General features: G+C 37.6%; 1 protein-coding gene across 1 annotated transcript in view; it reads right to left on the bottom strand.

Moving 5' to 3' along the window:
* Positions 1-16,100, bottom strand: part of LOC150085953 (putative RNA-binding protein EEED8.10) — a 375,958-nt gene that overhangs the window by 297,031 nt on the left and 62,827 nt on the right. The window contains exon 5 of the mRNA XM_090373614.1: positions 7,957-8,110. Coding sequence (XP_090229740.1) covers positions 7,957-8,110 — 154 coding nt within the window. The remainder of the gene's footprint in view (positions 1-7,956; positions 8,111-16,100) is intronic.

The raw sequence follows: 16,100 nt of genomic DNA, 5'->3' as shown, positions 1-16,100 counted from the left end.
AAGGCAATGAAGATAGTTTCCCTTTTCTTTTACAGTGAACTCCAAAGTCAGTTCTATTCTAGCAACCTGAGTTTATGAGGGTTGGGATGTTGCAAAAAATTTTATTGACACAGGGAAAAAAAAAAGAAGTTAGACCAGGTTGCTATTTTTTATTTTTTGAGGCTGATGGAGCCAGTGTTGTTCCAAAAAGTTGGAAATTCAGAAGAAAAACCAGAAGAAACTTTTAAGAGACTTCTTAAGAGAGAAATCACAGAAAAGTTATTGATGTTGTTGTTATTTGGTTTTTAGGAGCATTAGCAACTAAGGCCATATTGCTCCAGGAATATGCGGTGGTCATTCCCTGACCTTTCCGCATCCTCCGTATTTGGTGGTGACAGGCTCAAACCCCGGTCTAATCAAGAAGCGTGTGCTACGCACTGCTGCTCCTTCCCACCTGGCTACGGAGGCAGCAAAAGTTATTGAAGTTCACATTGTTTTTACCTTTCTTTTTATGGGCTGTTGCAGCATACACTATTCAACCAGCATGATTTGGCTGACAGAGTTGAAAAGACAAAAAAAATTCACTGACTGACAGAGAAAAAGAAGTGAGAATAAACAAAGCTTGACAATTTAAAAAAAAAATTTTTTTTTAAGGCTGCTGAACCCAATGTTGTTCAATAGCATGGAATAATCGAATGTTGGAAAACCAGAAAAAAATTACGAACAAAGAAAATAAATGAAGATGACCACTTGAAAGTTGTTGAAGCCATATCCTAGTTTAATAACATGTATTGGTTAAGAAGTTAGAGGAAATGTATTGACACAGACACCAAGAGAAAGGAAAATAAATGAAGTAAAAATGAGCTAGAAGAATCTCAGTGATACAGATATGCAAAAAAAAAAAGAAAAGCTAGCAATGAAAGTGGATAGCACGCTCCATCAAAAATTTAAATATCAAGAACTGTATCTTGTTCACTAAATTCGCCATTTACAACACTGCAAATTAAAAAATGCTTTGCCATAAACCAAATTCTCCCAGAGAATTCATCAAACCATCGTAGTCACAAAATTGTAATAGCCACCAATTGTCTTTCACTAAATTGTAATAGCCACCAATTGTCTTTCACCAAATTGTCTCATATTGTCTTGTCTGACCAATTTGATTGAATACTATGATGTGGTCATGAAGGAACTGGATGCAAAAAATAATTTGAATATCATATACTTGGATTTCATTTTGATACTGTTGCACATGGAAGACTACTGTATAAATTGGAGCAGTATGGCATTAAGGGCAAGTTCCTACAATGGATAAAAGGATGGTAGAGAGAGAGAGAGAGAGAGAGAGAGAGAGAGAGAGATAATCAATGGATACTGCTCTACATGGACTAATGTTATTAGTAGTGTCCCTCAGGGTTCGGTGTTGGGCCCAATGTTGTTTTGTATATTTATCAATGATATTGATGAAGATTTATCAATGATATCGATGAAGATTTATCAATGATATTGATGAAGGTATATCAATCTTAATGTCAAAGTTTGCAGATGATACAAAAGTTGGCAGGGTTGTTAATAACAGTAATGACAGAATGCAGCAGCATTCTGTCATTACTGTTATTAGGATCTGTAAAACTTGGGAAGATGGGCTGAGACGAGGCAACTGAAGTTTAACATTGACAGATGCAAAGGGGTAGCAGTAACCCCAGAGAAATGTACCAACTGGGTGGTGTTACATGCAGGGTAGTGGAGAATGAAAGAAATCTGGGAGTAATTGTGCAGTCAGATATGAAGTTTTCTGAGCAGTGCAGACAGGCTGCCAGAGTAGATCATGGGGTCTTGTCAATGATATCCAGGAATTTTGCGAGCAGGGATAAGGAGGTGATTATCCCCTTGTATAAGGCAATCGTCAGGCCACACCTTGAGTACTGCATACAGGTCTGGAAGCCTCATTTTAGGAAGGATGTAGAGTTGCGAAAAGGAGTACAGAGAAGGTCAACAAGACTGGTGAAGGGAACAAAAGGGTGCTCTTATAAAGAAAGGCTTAAATTCTCTAGAAGGCTGCAAATTGCAGCCTTCTAGAGACTAGGCTCCTGTGAGGCGATCTGATTGAGGTGTATAACCCCTTGAATGGATTGAGCAAGCTCAATGCTGATGGAATTTTTCTCCTTGCTCAAATTACAAATCCGAGCGGCAGGCATAGATTCAAACAGGAAAGACAGTTGTAGATAGATGTGTGGAAGTTTGCCTTTAGCCAGCGGGTAGTTGATTGCTGGAACAAACTTCCATCTGTTGTTGTGGAAGTTGATAGCTTAAATAAATTCAAGGCAAAACTAGACAAACATTTGAAATGAATGGATCAGTGAAATGGGAAGAGTTTTTTTTTTGGCTGATGCTGTATAAGCTTGCTTTCCTGCATCATGTGCCTCTACTAATGCTAATGGTAATGATGGAACTGTTATATACTATTAGGTTAGGGAAACTAACTACAAAGTTAAACAAGGATAACCATATACAGTTAAAAGAAAATACCAACTCACTAATTCCAGAATTTTATAAGGGTGGCATCTTACTTTAGCAACAAGAAAGTTAACTGTAAACCTTGTATTGGACACATGAAAAATACGAAATTCCTCTGTGACTGAAAATTTGGAAAATGAGCAATAAAAAATAATTCAAAATTGTTCATTTTTTAATGCCATATATACACGGGCTGTTCAATACTGAGTGATCATAATTTTTTTTTCACAACACACTTTTAATTATCTCTATTTTGATGGTCCTTTTCAAAGTAGTCCCCATTTAATGAAATAAACTTACAACTTTTCTGCCATTCTTCAGAACAAGACAAACATTTGGAATGAATGGATCAGTGATATGGGAAGGTTTTTTTTTTGGCTGATGCTGTATAAGCGTGCTTTCATGCATCATATGCCTCTACTAATGCTAATATACCAAAAAACAAATAGTGAACAGCCGCATACAGCAAATTGCCATGAACTGAAATGGTTATACAATGAACTGTCTTGCAACAAGCATGATCTCTTTGTCTGCATGTAACAACTAGACTCCCAGTGGATGGATTTTCATACAGTGATTTCTGTGAATATTTGACTCTTTTAGATCAATCCGTCAAGCCTTCCCAAATTTCATTAAAGATCAGACCAACAGAATTTTGGCAATTTATTTATTACTTTTTGTCATGCATATCACACAGGCTATCCATATACTGTAAATTGTAACTGAGGCACAGCATGTTATGATTACTGCCCTGCACTGAAATGAAATTACTGCTTTTTTTTTTTTTTTTTTTTTTTTTTTTGTTATATCACAAATTACTGCTATTTGCCAAGATGTATAAAATAAAATGTACAGTGTACTAGAATCCTGCCCGGGTCCATTGTATTAAGTTTGCTTGTTTGTTTGTTTGTACTACGGAGGCATAGCCAGGTGGGCAAGAGCAGCAGTTTGCAGATGATACAAATGTTGGTAGGGTTGTTAAATAGCAGTAATGACAGTATGCTGCTGCAACAGGATCTTGAAAAGTTGGGCAGATGGGTTGAGAAGTGGCAACTGAAGTTTAACAATGACAAATGCAAAGTACTCCATATGGGTAGAAGCAACCCCAGAGGAACATACCAACTGTGTGGTACTACACTTAGGGTGGCAGAAAATGAAAAAGACCTGGGAGTAATTGTGCAGTCAGATATGAAGTTTTCTGAGCAACGCAGACAGGTTGCCAGAGTAGGTCATGGGGTATTGTCAATGATATACAAGAATTTTGCTAGTAGGGAAAAGGAGGTGATTATCCCCTTGTGATTATCAGGCCACACCTGGAGTACTGTACACAGCTCTGGAAGCCACATTTTAGGAAGGACAGAGAAGGGCAACAAGACTGGTAAGGGGAACAAAGGGACGCTCTTACGAGGAAAGGCTTAAATTCTGGAAAATTGCAGTGTCTGGAGACTAGGCACCTGCTAGGTGATCTGATTGAGGTGTATAAGGCCTCGAATGGATTGAGCAGGCTCAATGCTGATGAGCTTCTTCCTCTTGCTCAGATTACAAAACTGAGGGGGCATAAACTGAAATAGAGGAAAGACAGTTGTTAAATAGGTATGCGGAAATTTGCCTTCAGCTAGCGGGTCTCTGATTGCTGGAACAAACTTCCATCTGTTGTTGTGGAGGTTGATAGCTTAAATAAATTCAAAGAAGAAGTAGACAAACTTTTAGAGGGAATGGATGTGTGAAATGGGAAGGTTTTTTTTTTTTGGCTGATGCTGCAGTATAAGCTTGCTTTCTTGCATCATATGCCTCTATCTTTAATTTTACAAAGGATAAGTTGTGCACACATCCATATCTTAACTTTAGTGCCTCCAGCATGTATGATTTTAGAAACATTTCTAAATTAATCTATAAGTGTACATTAACAGTCATGCAAGCAAGTAATGCAATGTAATTTCAAAGGGTTTGTATAAGAGCTGTCATACACATATATGTAATGCCTCTTTGAGCATAAAACTGAAAAGGCAACATACCCAAAGTTGAAATTTACATCATTATTAAACAAAAACTGGGAAGAATGTATACACTATTCTATGCATCCATCCATCCAGGTTTATCAATATATTTTTTCCATCATTCTATCCAACTCACATATCCATTGTGGTAAAAGAATGGATCCTGCTGTTGAAGACAGCCTGTCACTGCCTTTCTCAGCTCCTCATCACTCAAAGAGTGTTATTCTACAAAGATATCTCTTTCATATGTCTACATAGAAAAAATCAGGCAGAGCCAAATCTGAACTATATGCAAGATGAAGTAAATCTCTTTGCCCTAGAACAACAATTTTCATCTGAGTCTAATGGGAGGCTGTGTGGCTTGGATTATCACAGTATAATGCAATTTGGTGTTGTGTTATAGCCTTCCATTTTTGTTTTATTGCCCTATTAAGCTTATAAATGGTTTGGCAACATCTGACATTTCTCTAAAAAAAATTGTAATATTTTGTGATGATCTAGCAAGTCAAGGTTTTTTTCTTCACTGGTGATGGAAAATGTGACCATTTAGAATAAGGACTACAATGGAAGATCAAGGTCTCATTTACCTGTTATCAGGTCTTTAAAAAAATCTCTTTGAAAGTTACTGCACTCCTGCGACAAGTCTTAGCATATCTATTGCCTGGAGAATTTCATTTCTCTTGTTAACAGCTTGTGTACCCATTTACAGCATATTTTCCTATAAACTAGTATGCTAGACTGTGGGTGTTCACTTTGAACACCCACAGTCTAGCATACGTGGTTATAACGTTGCCTTTTTGAATCATTTCTTCAAAATCTTGATTTTTTCGAAGAACAGAATTTGGTCTTCCACTCCTTGGCTAGTCACAAATGCCAAAGACTCCTTACGTAAAATGTGAAAGCCATCCAAGAACATTGCTTATATCAACAGCATCTTTTTTTTACTATAACTCAGTCCCCCCACACTCCAGTTTGGCTTCAAGCAGGGGTGCTCAACTATTGATGCACTACTGAAAACCACTCAGCTAACAGATAATTCTGATGCCCACTACGTACTGGTGCTTTTTATAGATTTTAAGGGAGCTTTTGACACCATTTGATGGCCAGGGATCCTGCGGCAAGCCAGAATATCTGGCTGCTACTTCAACATCTTCAAATGTCTTACAGATTACTTCCCTAATAGAAAAGTTACCAAGAAAACAAAATTTCATATTATCACCTGCCAACTCACCAGAGGCTGCCTGCAAGGTTCTGTTCTGGGGCCAGCTGTTTGGAATATGATTCTGGATGAATGGTTCCTGCAGGACTTCCCCTATACCACACAGCTCTCATATGCAGATGACCTGGTTATCATTATTGAGGGCCCTACTTGTGCAGCTATTGAGACCAGAGCGAACAGTCTTGGATGCCTGTCAGTTTGGGCTGAGGAGAATAAGTTGGAAATCTCTACCGATAAAAGTAGAACCCTACTTCTCAAAGGATGTCTTGACATCAACAGACCACCAACCATTCGTTATAAAGGACATGCACTCAAGAATCAACATTCATTCAAATATTTAGGTGTTACCCTAGATGATCACAGAACTTTCATGCCCACATTTAAAGTCCATGAAAGAGAAGGCCAAAAATTATATCAATATGCTTGCTCGCTTCACCTCCAAAGACTGGAGTCTTAAGGGACCTGCACTCCACCTTCTTTATTCAGCTATTTTTGTACCGTAATCTATGGCACTGCCGTCTATGGTTCCATCATTTGTCCTTCATCAGCAATAGGAATGTTATCCTGCAGATACAATGGTTGATGTTATTAAAAATGACTCGGGCTTGTAGAACATCAACAGCAGCACTACAAGTATTAACAGGCTGTATCCCCCTTGACCTACAAGCAGTCTTCACAAGGCTTTCCCATGCTATCAGAAAGAACAAAGAAACTGAATTCCTGGGGATAAAAACTATTGTCGATGCAAATCTGAAACAAGAACTCTGGCGTACTTGGCAGGAACTTTTTTCCCTCTGGCAAACCCGTTTGGATGATTTCACCAAAGGCAGTACTACCAAGCTATTTCTACATAGTGTCTCCTACCTCAACAAACAAAGACTTGGCTGGTTCTTCCCTAATTTACATACTACCTTTCTTCTGGCAGGACATGGATCATTCAAAAAGACTTCAGCACTTTCGGCTTGTAAACGATGCTCATTGTGAATGTGGAGAACTGGAGGACCTGCAACACCACGTAATGCACTCATGTAACATCTACCTGGACCTACGTGGTCAACTGTTACTGGATCTAAATTTAACCACACTTAGTTCGGAGAGCAACATGTTAAAATCAAAAGAAGTGTTTTTAGCTTTTAGCAGGTATGCCCCAGCAGTCGTCAAAAGGCATTGGTATCATCTCTCCACATCTGATCCCACAACATAGACATCCAGACCAGACGTTCCTGAAACCACTATGATCTCTCCTCCTACCTGCTCTTCCCTCATCACCGGCACTATCAGAACTGAATGAACACCCACGGGACATCTTCCTTGCAGGAATAACGGCACTGAACTGATAGCAATCAAACACAGACTTCCCATTGCCCTACCCAACTTTGCAGACCTCCTTTGTTCTGCAAGCTGTCTTCTTCCTTTCCCTGGTCTTCGGTGGGCTCCCAGACCAGGGGTGATTCCTACTTCTCCTTTCCTACCTCTCCTTTCCTACCTCTTCTTTCTGCTGGAGGATGCCTTCTTTCCTCATCCTTTTACCTACCTTGACTCCGCCATTTGTACTATCTTCCCCACTCTCTTCACTTTTTTTTTTTTTGGTCTCCATTCAGAAAGCTCAGGCAACCCTGGCGGAGATCAGTCAGAGTATGAGGGCAGCCTGGCTCACCTCCGAGCGGTGGTGGTGGCGGGCAACGTAGGGTCCCACTAGGGGGCCCAGCAGCCAAGTAGCCAGAGACACAACAGAACATAACACAATACTGCATAAACCAGACACCACTTTTTTCTGGCTTGTGCAGTAGTTCTGCATTCCATCACAGAGTACATATGGTGCAGATGTGGGAAACCACAGGTGGCGCCTAACCCTAAATACTATGCCACCTTCATGAAACTGGACAGCAGTTTTCTCTCAACTTGAAAAAGGAAATCTATCACTGACCATTGGTGGAAATGGACATCAATGGAACTGAAATAACTGTTCATAACTCCAAATCTGTAATACACAGAAACTTTTATTTTAGCATGTTTATGTCTTAATGTCAATGCTTGCAATATATAAAAAACGTCATGATACTAATTCAGTTATAAAAAATTTTGCCATCCAAGAGGCATTACTTATGGACTGACCCTTGTATTTCTGGTCACATAAACCATTATTTTAGCATATAACAAAGGATTTAAAAACTGAAAGTGAAAACAAAAAACTTAACAAAAAAGTGAAGGGAGAGGAATATTTTATACAATTATTATAATTACCTCTTTCAATGCATATTCTATCTATTATATTTAAATAGGAAAAAATCAGGAGTAAAATGTCATCACTCAGTTCACAGATATTTTGGAGCCCACTATGTCTGACAGTTGCTCTTTGAAAGGATAGGTTGGCAGGTTGTTCAATTTCATTCTTGTTCTAAAATAAAAAGAAATCAGTACTGAATTGCAAATCACATTTCATCTAAAAATTCCTTCTTTCCTATTAAAAAAAAAAAAAAAAAAACTCACCCCACTGTGAAAAACTGACTGTCTAAGTATATAAATTTCCTTATTACTCCAGAAGTAACAAAAAAATAATAACAAAGCAATCCTAATTATAAATAACAGTTCCCTCATAACAATCAGTTATAAATTATCAAAACAGCTCTTTAATGCATGTTTGGCAATGATCTTATCCTATAGTTCTGCATTCACAAAGATATAATATATTCCGCTCAAAAAGCCATAAAACAAGGAATCAAATTTACATACAGTGATCACTGAAATATGGCCACCTACCCAATACCATTGAGCTACCATTCACAGGGATAACAGCAGCTTTTCGCCTAGGCACTGAATCACTAGATGTCTGAAGACATTTGTAGGGATCTACAGCCATGCTGCCTGCAAGGCCTTCCACAGCGTTGGAATAAACTATGGTTGCACAGGTCCACACACCTCACTTCCTGTTTGAAGACATCCAACAGGCATCAATTGAATTGAGGTCAGGAAAATTTGTAAATCAAGATGGATATCATCTTCATTGTGTTTCACAAACGACTCGTGCACAGTGCAGGCACATTATCATCTTGAAAGATTCAGTTTCTGTCCGGAAAAATATGCAACATGGCAGGGTACACATGATCTCTTAAGAGTTGCTAGTAGACCTCACCAGTGACACATTGGTCCACATGCAGAGGTACTAGTACTTGCCAGCAAAACATGCCCCATATTAAGCAACCATCACCAGGCTAGATAGTTGGCGCCATGCACAATGGTCCACAGACTCGTGTTGCTTTCACCACACACGAAGGCGTCCATTAGCATGATGCACCAGGTATTTGGACTCATCCAAACAGCACACAGTTCCCAACCAGTGTGTTGTTGACGATGATGATCAACCATGAGGAGAGGGCATCTCTTGGGTCCTCCCGCTGTGAAATCCCACAAGTCTGAGAGTGCAGCATATCATAATTTGGGATATTGTTCTTGCATTACCCATTGTGTTGCGATGTGAAATGTCACACAGTGACCTTACATTTTGCCCATACAACACACTACACCCTTTGCTCACCACAAAAAGCCACCTGGCATAACCTTTACAGTTCTGTAAGCAGGTAGTTTGACCTGTTCAACACCATTTTTTGTTCAGCTTAACTACGATGGACTGTGAGCAAGTGACAAGATGTGCCATTTTTGATATGTAAGCACCTAATGCAATAACTCCCACAAGCATGCCCTTTAGAAACTCTGAGATATCTTTACTACATCCCATAACTGCTACTTTATCCACAATCATGCCCTTTTGAAACTGTGTGATACCTTTATTACATTATTAGTTTGACTCACGTGACCAAATGCAAATTACCACTAGTCTAGCATATGAAGCTGTTCAGCTTTTTAAACTGACACCATTAATCCATACAGATGGGGTAGTCATAATTCAGTGGTCACTGAGTGTATGATAATAACCAAGATTAAACAAATTAAATTTTAATTATGAAATTACCTAACTGAATGAAACTGACCACTTGCTTGTTACTGCATGGAAGTAGATATTAATCAGTTAAAATGCTCCTTAGTCAAAATTCAGTGCAACATATTGTAAGACTGAATGAATTTCATCAGTGCATGTATTATAAACTACAGTCAGATTTCATTACTTGTTAACTTGAAGCTACTAAAGTTCTAGAAGCTACTAGAACTGTGGTATAAGGTTTTTATACCAACAAAAGGTATTCTTCAAGGTACAGACCAAAATGGATGACAAAAGACCTTATGGAAAAGAGGAAAGATGCATAGGGTAATTATAAATTATTAGAAGATCCTAAATCTAACAGTAAATATAGCTAATAGCTGAGGATACCAGTGGTCTATCTAATATTAATTGGGAATTGAATGATTGTATGATAACTGAGAAGGGACTAGAAAAGTTATTAAAACCAAAGTGAATAGGCACTAGGAGCTGATGGAATCTATTCAATTAAATTGAAGGAATGAAACAAAAGATTTAAGCAAATTTTTTTTTTGTTTTAGCCATTATAGTAACAGTATCCTGGGATTCAAAGAGATTTCTATAGATTAGAGATGTATGGGCATCTCTCCTGTTTCATAAAAGATGGCTCTAAGGTTGTTTTGATTTGATTTGATTTTTTATGGCACACCAGCAACTTAGGCCATGGTGTGCCAAGTTAAGGCTGAAAGGGTGAAATGAACTGAACACAAAAAAGTGAAACTGGTAGATCTGCCAGTTTCACTTCTATATCAGAAAAGATTATGGTATCCTTTAAGGACACCATAATACCTTAATAATACTTGATAGTTAAGGATTCAATACAACATCAACTGGACAGGTATAGAATTATAAGGGAATCACAAAACATAGCTCTGTTACAAGCAGATCATGTCTCACTAACCTAATTGGCTACTACAAGATTTGTCAATAAAGAACTGGATGGAACGGATAACTGAGATATGATTTACTTAGATTTCAATAACCCTTTTGATACATTAACACACAAAAAATTATTGTATAAATTAGAGAACTGTCACATTATGGACAAGTTACTACTATGAATAAAAAGATGAATAAATGGCCATTCTCTTCACAAACTAATGTTATGAATGCACAGGATTCACTGTTTCTAATATTTAATAATGATACTGATGTAAGCATTTCAAGTTTAATGTATAAATCTGCTGATGGTAAAATGGTGAACAGGGTAGTTAATGTCAGTAATCAGGATATTCAATTTCAACAAGACAGATAAATTGATTTCATGGGCTGAGAAATGAAAACTGGGGGTTAATACTAGAAAACGCAAGGCTTTGCATCTAGGTGGCAATAATTCTAAAGTAATGTATCACTTGGGTACTCCTGAACTCACGACTGTAGATAATGAAAAGAATTTCAGATGTTTCATAATTTCATCATTTCAGAGTAACTATACAATCTGATATAAAGTTTGCTCAACAGGCTGCTAGGGCACCTCATGAAGTTCTGTTAATAATATACAAGAACTTTGCAAGTAGAGATAAAGAGGTGTTTATTCATTACATAGAGCAATTTCAAGCCAAATCTTAAATACTGCATACAAGATAGGAAACCCCAATTTAAAAAGGTGAGAATCTGTTGGAGAAGGTAGAGATGACAAGATGGCTTAGTGCACAAAGGAGTATCCTATCAAGAGACTTGAGTTTTGTAAGCTAGCATTTGAAAGAAAGACATCTGTGGAGTGACCTGATTGAAATTTTTAAGGCCATGAGAGGTTTCAAGTAAATTAAATGATAAATGAATTTTTATACTTAGTGAAGAAGACAAATTTAAATTGAGAGGGTAACAGTACATTAGATGTTTCAAAATTGTTCCTTTAGTTAAACAGTTACTGACTACTGGAAAAAACCCACCAACTCTGATTGAAGAAATGCTTGAAAGAATACTTACAGGAACTCCCCGACTTACGGAAATTCGACTCTACACAAGTTTTTGCTGGTCAGTGCACACTTAAAAAAATCGTGGAAATGTATTTTGTATCCCACAGGAATAAATGGAGGTATAGTGAAAATATCATAATGTCAACCCAATAACACATTGTTTTTTTTTTTTTTTTGTTTGTAATTCATTCCAAGTCCTTGGAAGTTGAAAATTTCGCTATATTACTAAGCTATTTATCTCTCTAAAAGGTCATATTTATAATGGAAATTGCACTACCCTTTCATTGTTATTATATGTTCCCATTATAAGAATCAATTCTCAATGTGATTGATTAAAATTTCAAAATTTTTCAATTTTTAAATTTGAATCAATTTTTTCTAAAGCATGTTTCTGGAGGTCATGACCAAAAAACAATAAAAACAATTTGCACTTTCCGGTTTATTGGGCTTTTCTATTAGTGCATCTAATTACAAACAGGTAGTAAACTCGATCTTATTTGCAATAAGATCAAGTGTTCCCCTTCACTGAAATCTTCAATCATAAAAAAAAACAAATTTTCAGAAACTTCTCTTCGTTCCTATTTATGTATTAGAGTGATGAAGGAAAAGGGACCAACAGAAAGTGCAAGTGCTGGCAGTGCCAGGAAACGAAACAAAATTGATTTAGAAATGAAGATGAAATGATTAAAAAGTACAAAGCAGGACAAAGTTTGTCATCTAATGCAAGGGGATTAGGTCTCACTGCTTCAACTGTGAATACTATTTTAAAGGACAGTGTGCATATAAAAGAATATGTCAAAGGATCAACACACTTAAAGATCAAAAATGATCACAAAACAGCATTCAGGTGCTATATCAAAGATGGAACAGCTGTTAATAATATGGATGGAAAATCAGATTCAGAAGCAAGTGCCCCTGAGTCCAATGGCCATTTAAGCAAAAGCAACAAGTATTTATAAAGATATTAAGGATAAGTACAGCAAACCCCAAGCCAAGTTTGTGACAAGAAATGGGTGGTTTAATAGGTTCAGTGGTTTTCAACCTTTTTTTAATAACAGCACCCCTAAGTATTTTATTTTATTTTATTTTGCAGAACCCCTACTCAATTTTCTGCCTGTTAGATCTGATTCTCTCTCTGTATATATATAATATTAAAACATATATGTTATATGATAGTTATTACAATAATATAATTATAAAAATTACATTTCATAATACAAATTATATATATATATATAATAATGTTATTCTTTATATAGAGGTACTAAGTAAACATCAATTATAGATCACCACAAAATTAAAAAGATACTGTACACCTTGTTATAATGAAATAAACATAAATTTTAAAAAAATAATAATAAGTTTAAGTAACTTAAACCCAAATTACATGGCACCCCTGGAATGTTGTTGCGGCACCCCGGTTGAAAACCACTGGGTTCAAGCATTGCGCTGCTTTCCACAATGGTAAAGGATGTGGTGACATCGCCAGTGCCGATTCTGCAACTGCAGAGAAATTTTTTGATATGTTGGAAAAAATTATTGATGAAGGCAGCTATTCAACTCAGAAATTTTTGCGGTTGACGAGACTGCTCTGTATTGGAAAAAAATTCTGGATCGAACATAGACTGTCAAAGAGGAAAATACAATGCAAGGTTTCAAGGCTTCAAAAGATAGGGCCACGCTCTTGCTTGGGGCTAATGCAGTGGGAGATTACAGATTAAAACCACTGCTTGTGTACAATTCTGGAAATCTTCGTGCATTTAAGGGCATCAATAAAGCCACCCTACCCATGCATTTCCAATCAAACCAGAGAACATGGATAACAATATCTCTCTTTGAGGACTGTTTAAATGCTGCTTCATTCCCAAGGTTGAAAATTATTGTAAAGACAAAAACGTTCCTTTCAAGATTTTGCTTCTATTAGATAATGCCCCTGGACATCCTACGCATCTAGATGATTTCAATTCGAACATGAGAGTCATATTTCTACCGCCAAACATGACTTCACTCATCCAACCTATGGATCAGGGTGTTATTTCGAATTTAAAATCATACTATTTACGCATATTTGCTCAGGCATCATCTGCAGTAAATGGTGAGGAAAAATTTTACATTAAGAGACTTTTGGAAATCTTACAATATTTACCACACCATCTTAAACATTAATAAGGCCTGGGTGTAAATTACTAAAAGTTGTTTAAATGGCACATGGAAGAAAATATGCCCACGGCACGTAAAACGCTTCGAAGGATTTGAAAAATACGAAACATATGAAGAGGTTAACGGATAAGATTGTAAAGGTTGCAGAGCTACTTCAGTTGGAGGTTGATGCCAAAGATGTGGAGTTAATAGAGGAAGAAGAGAAGGAATTATCTAATGAAGAACTTATTGACTTGCAGGCAGCGATAGTGAAAGAAGAAAATGCTGATGAAGTTCAAGATGAACCAAATGAGGATTCGAGATGCTTCATCATCTCTCTCTGGTGATGAAGCATCACCAGAGAGATAGCAATGGCATTTCGCGAAACCATGCTCGTCACTCATTGCGCCACAGCTGTCATGGAAGAAGTCCAGATGAGAGTCGAGAAAGTGGATTTTCAATGACATGTTGCAGCCTAAATGATGATACTTTTCTAGAAGGTTGTTCACGGTCTCAACATAGTTTGCAGCTCTTTGATTTCCCAGGAAGTCATGCACAACACTTTTAAAGGCTTCCCAAGCTGCATTCTCATTACCCTGGAGGACTCGCTCAAAGTTTTCATCCTTTAAAAGTTCATGAATCTACAGACCTTAACCTTAGCATCGCTCAACAGTGGAAATTGTCCTCTCAGGTACTTGAAAGCTTCTCCATCCTGGTTCATCCCCTTAACAAAGTTCTTCATGAGTCCCAGTTTTATGTGTAAAGGGGCAGAAGAATTTTGCTTCGATCAACCTTATTTTCCAGATTTTCCCTTATAGGCCAGATTTTCTCTTGTAGTGTGAGGACCTAGCTCGACTATCCCATTCACCCAGGAAACAGCAATACTTTGTGTATCCCAACTGCATGCCGAGGAGTATTGCAATCACATTTAAGGTGTAAACAGATATGCCATTGGTGGTCTTTGTACTTCATTTCTTCCAGAATTAATTTCATATTCTAATATGTATCCTTCATGTGGACATTCTTTTTTTTTATTTTTTTATTTATTGAGTAAAGCAGCCCCTAGCCAAAAAAAATCTGGCAGATTCTGCCATACATATAGAAATACGTATAGTACAATATACAATTATTAACAATATAAATTTCACATTACAAATCAACTGTACTGTGCAATGATAATCACCTCAGCTACAGCACAACCACCTAGCAAGTAGGCTACAGCAGAAACCGATGAAGACACTGTCCACAGATGAGCACGGGCATCACATCCTAGAGACTGATCATCGTCAGTATTCTCCAAAGGACAAAGAGTTCAACGAACAGCCATCTACCAGCAGCCTTCATGTGGACAGCATGGCCTAGAGGAATTGAAGGAGGAGCATTGCCATTGTGGAGCAACACAGCTTTTAAACTTAGCTTTGATGAGTCTATGAATAGCCTCCAGTCCTGTGGGTTGTGCTCCACATTCAAAGCTGTCATCAAACCATTGACATCACAGCAGACAATAAGGTTCTTTTCACTTTTAAAATATGGAGTCAAAGCATTCTGCCTTCTCCTGTACACGGATGCCTTGACATTTGGTTGCAGAAGATTCCACTGTTGAAGCCTTGATCCCAGGAGCTCGGCTTTATCTTTAAATAGATCTAGGTCTCGAATTAGATCACTTACTTCACCTTGAGTGATTCCGTGCGACTCACTTGGTGACTCAGGTTCTGGCACAAAATCAGGATCCTGTGATGTTGAAGGCCCAGGCTGCTGACCATCATTCCTCACACTGTCCCCGTCTTCATCAGACTCCAAAGTGTACTCTTCTGGAGGGTGAGGTATAGGCAGACCATCCCTATGTGCCACTGGTCGGATATCTGATAGGATGTTGGGGTATTCCACAGTCCACTTCCTTTTTTTTGACATGCCATGCTGAAGAGGAAGCACCATGCAGAAATAACAGTCATTTACATGATTTGAAGGCTCCCTCCAAATCACTGGGATGGCAAAAGGCATTGAACGTCCTTTGTTATTCAACCATCCACGGAGATTTACGGCACGTGTTGCAGCAAACAAAGTGCCCAGTGTTTGTCTTCATTTTCTACCTTACAGCCAAAATAATGGCAGTAGGCTGTCTTCACAAGCGGAGTGAATTGGCGTTTCTGAATGGAAAATGTCACATCACCACACACATAACAAAAATTGTCAACACTATTAACACATTTACGTGGAATCCTGGCTTTTTACGTAATTTTTATCCAGAAACCTGGAAAAAAAAAAAAAAAAAGAAAAGAAATGAACATCACTCATAACATCACTCACAAAGAAAATGATATACAGAAATACAAATACATAGAAATACAAAAAAA

This window comes from Mastigoproctus giganteus, chromosome 5 (genome assembly GCF_048544385.1).
Source record: "Mastigoproctus giganteus isolate SK-2022 chromosome 5, ASM4854438v1, whole genome shotgun sequence".
NCBI classification, from domain to species: Eukaryota; Metazoa; Arthropoda; class Arachnida; order Uropygi; family Thelyphonidae; genus Mastigoproctus; species Mastigoproctus giganteus.
The sequence above is the reverse complement of the archived record's forward strand: the minus strand, read 5'-3'. Positions and strand labels throughout refer to the sequence as shown.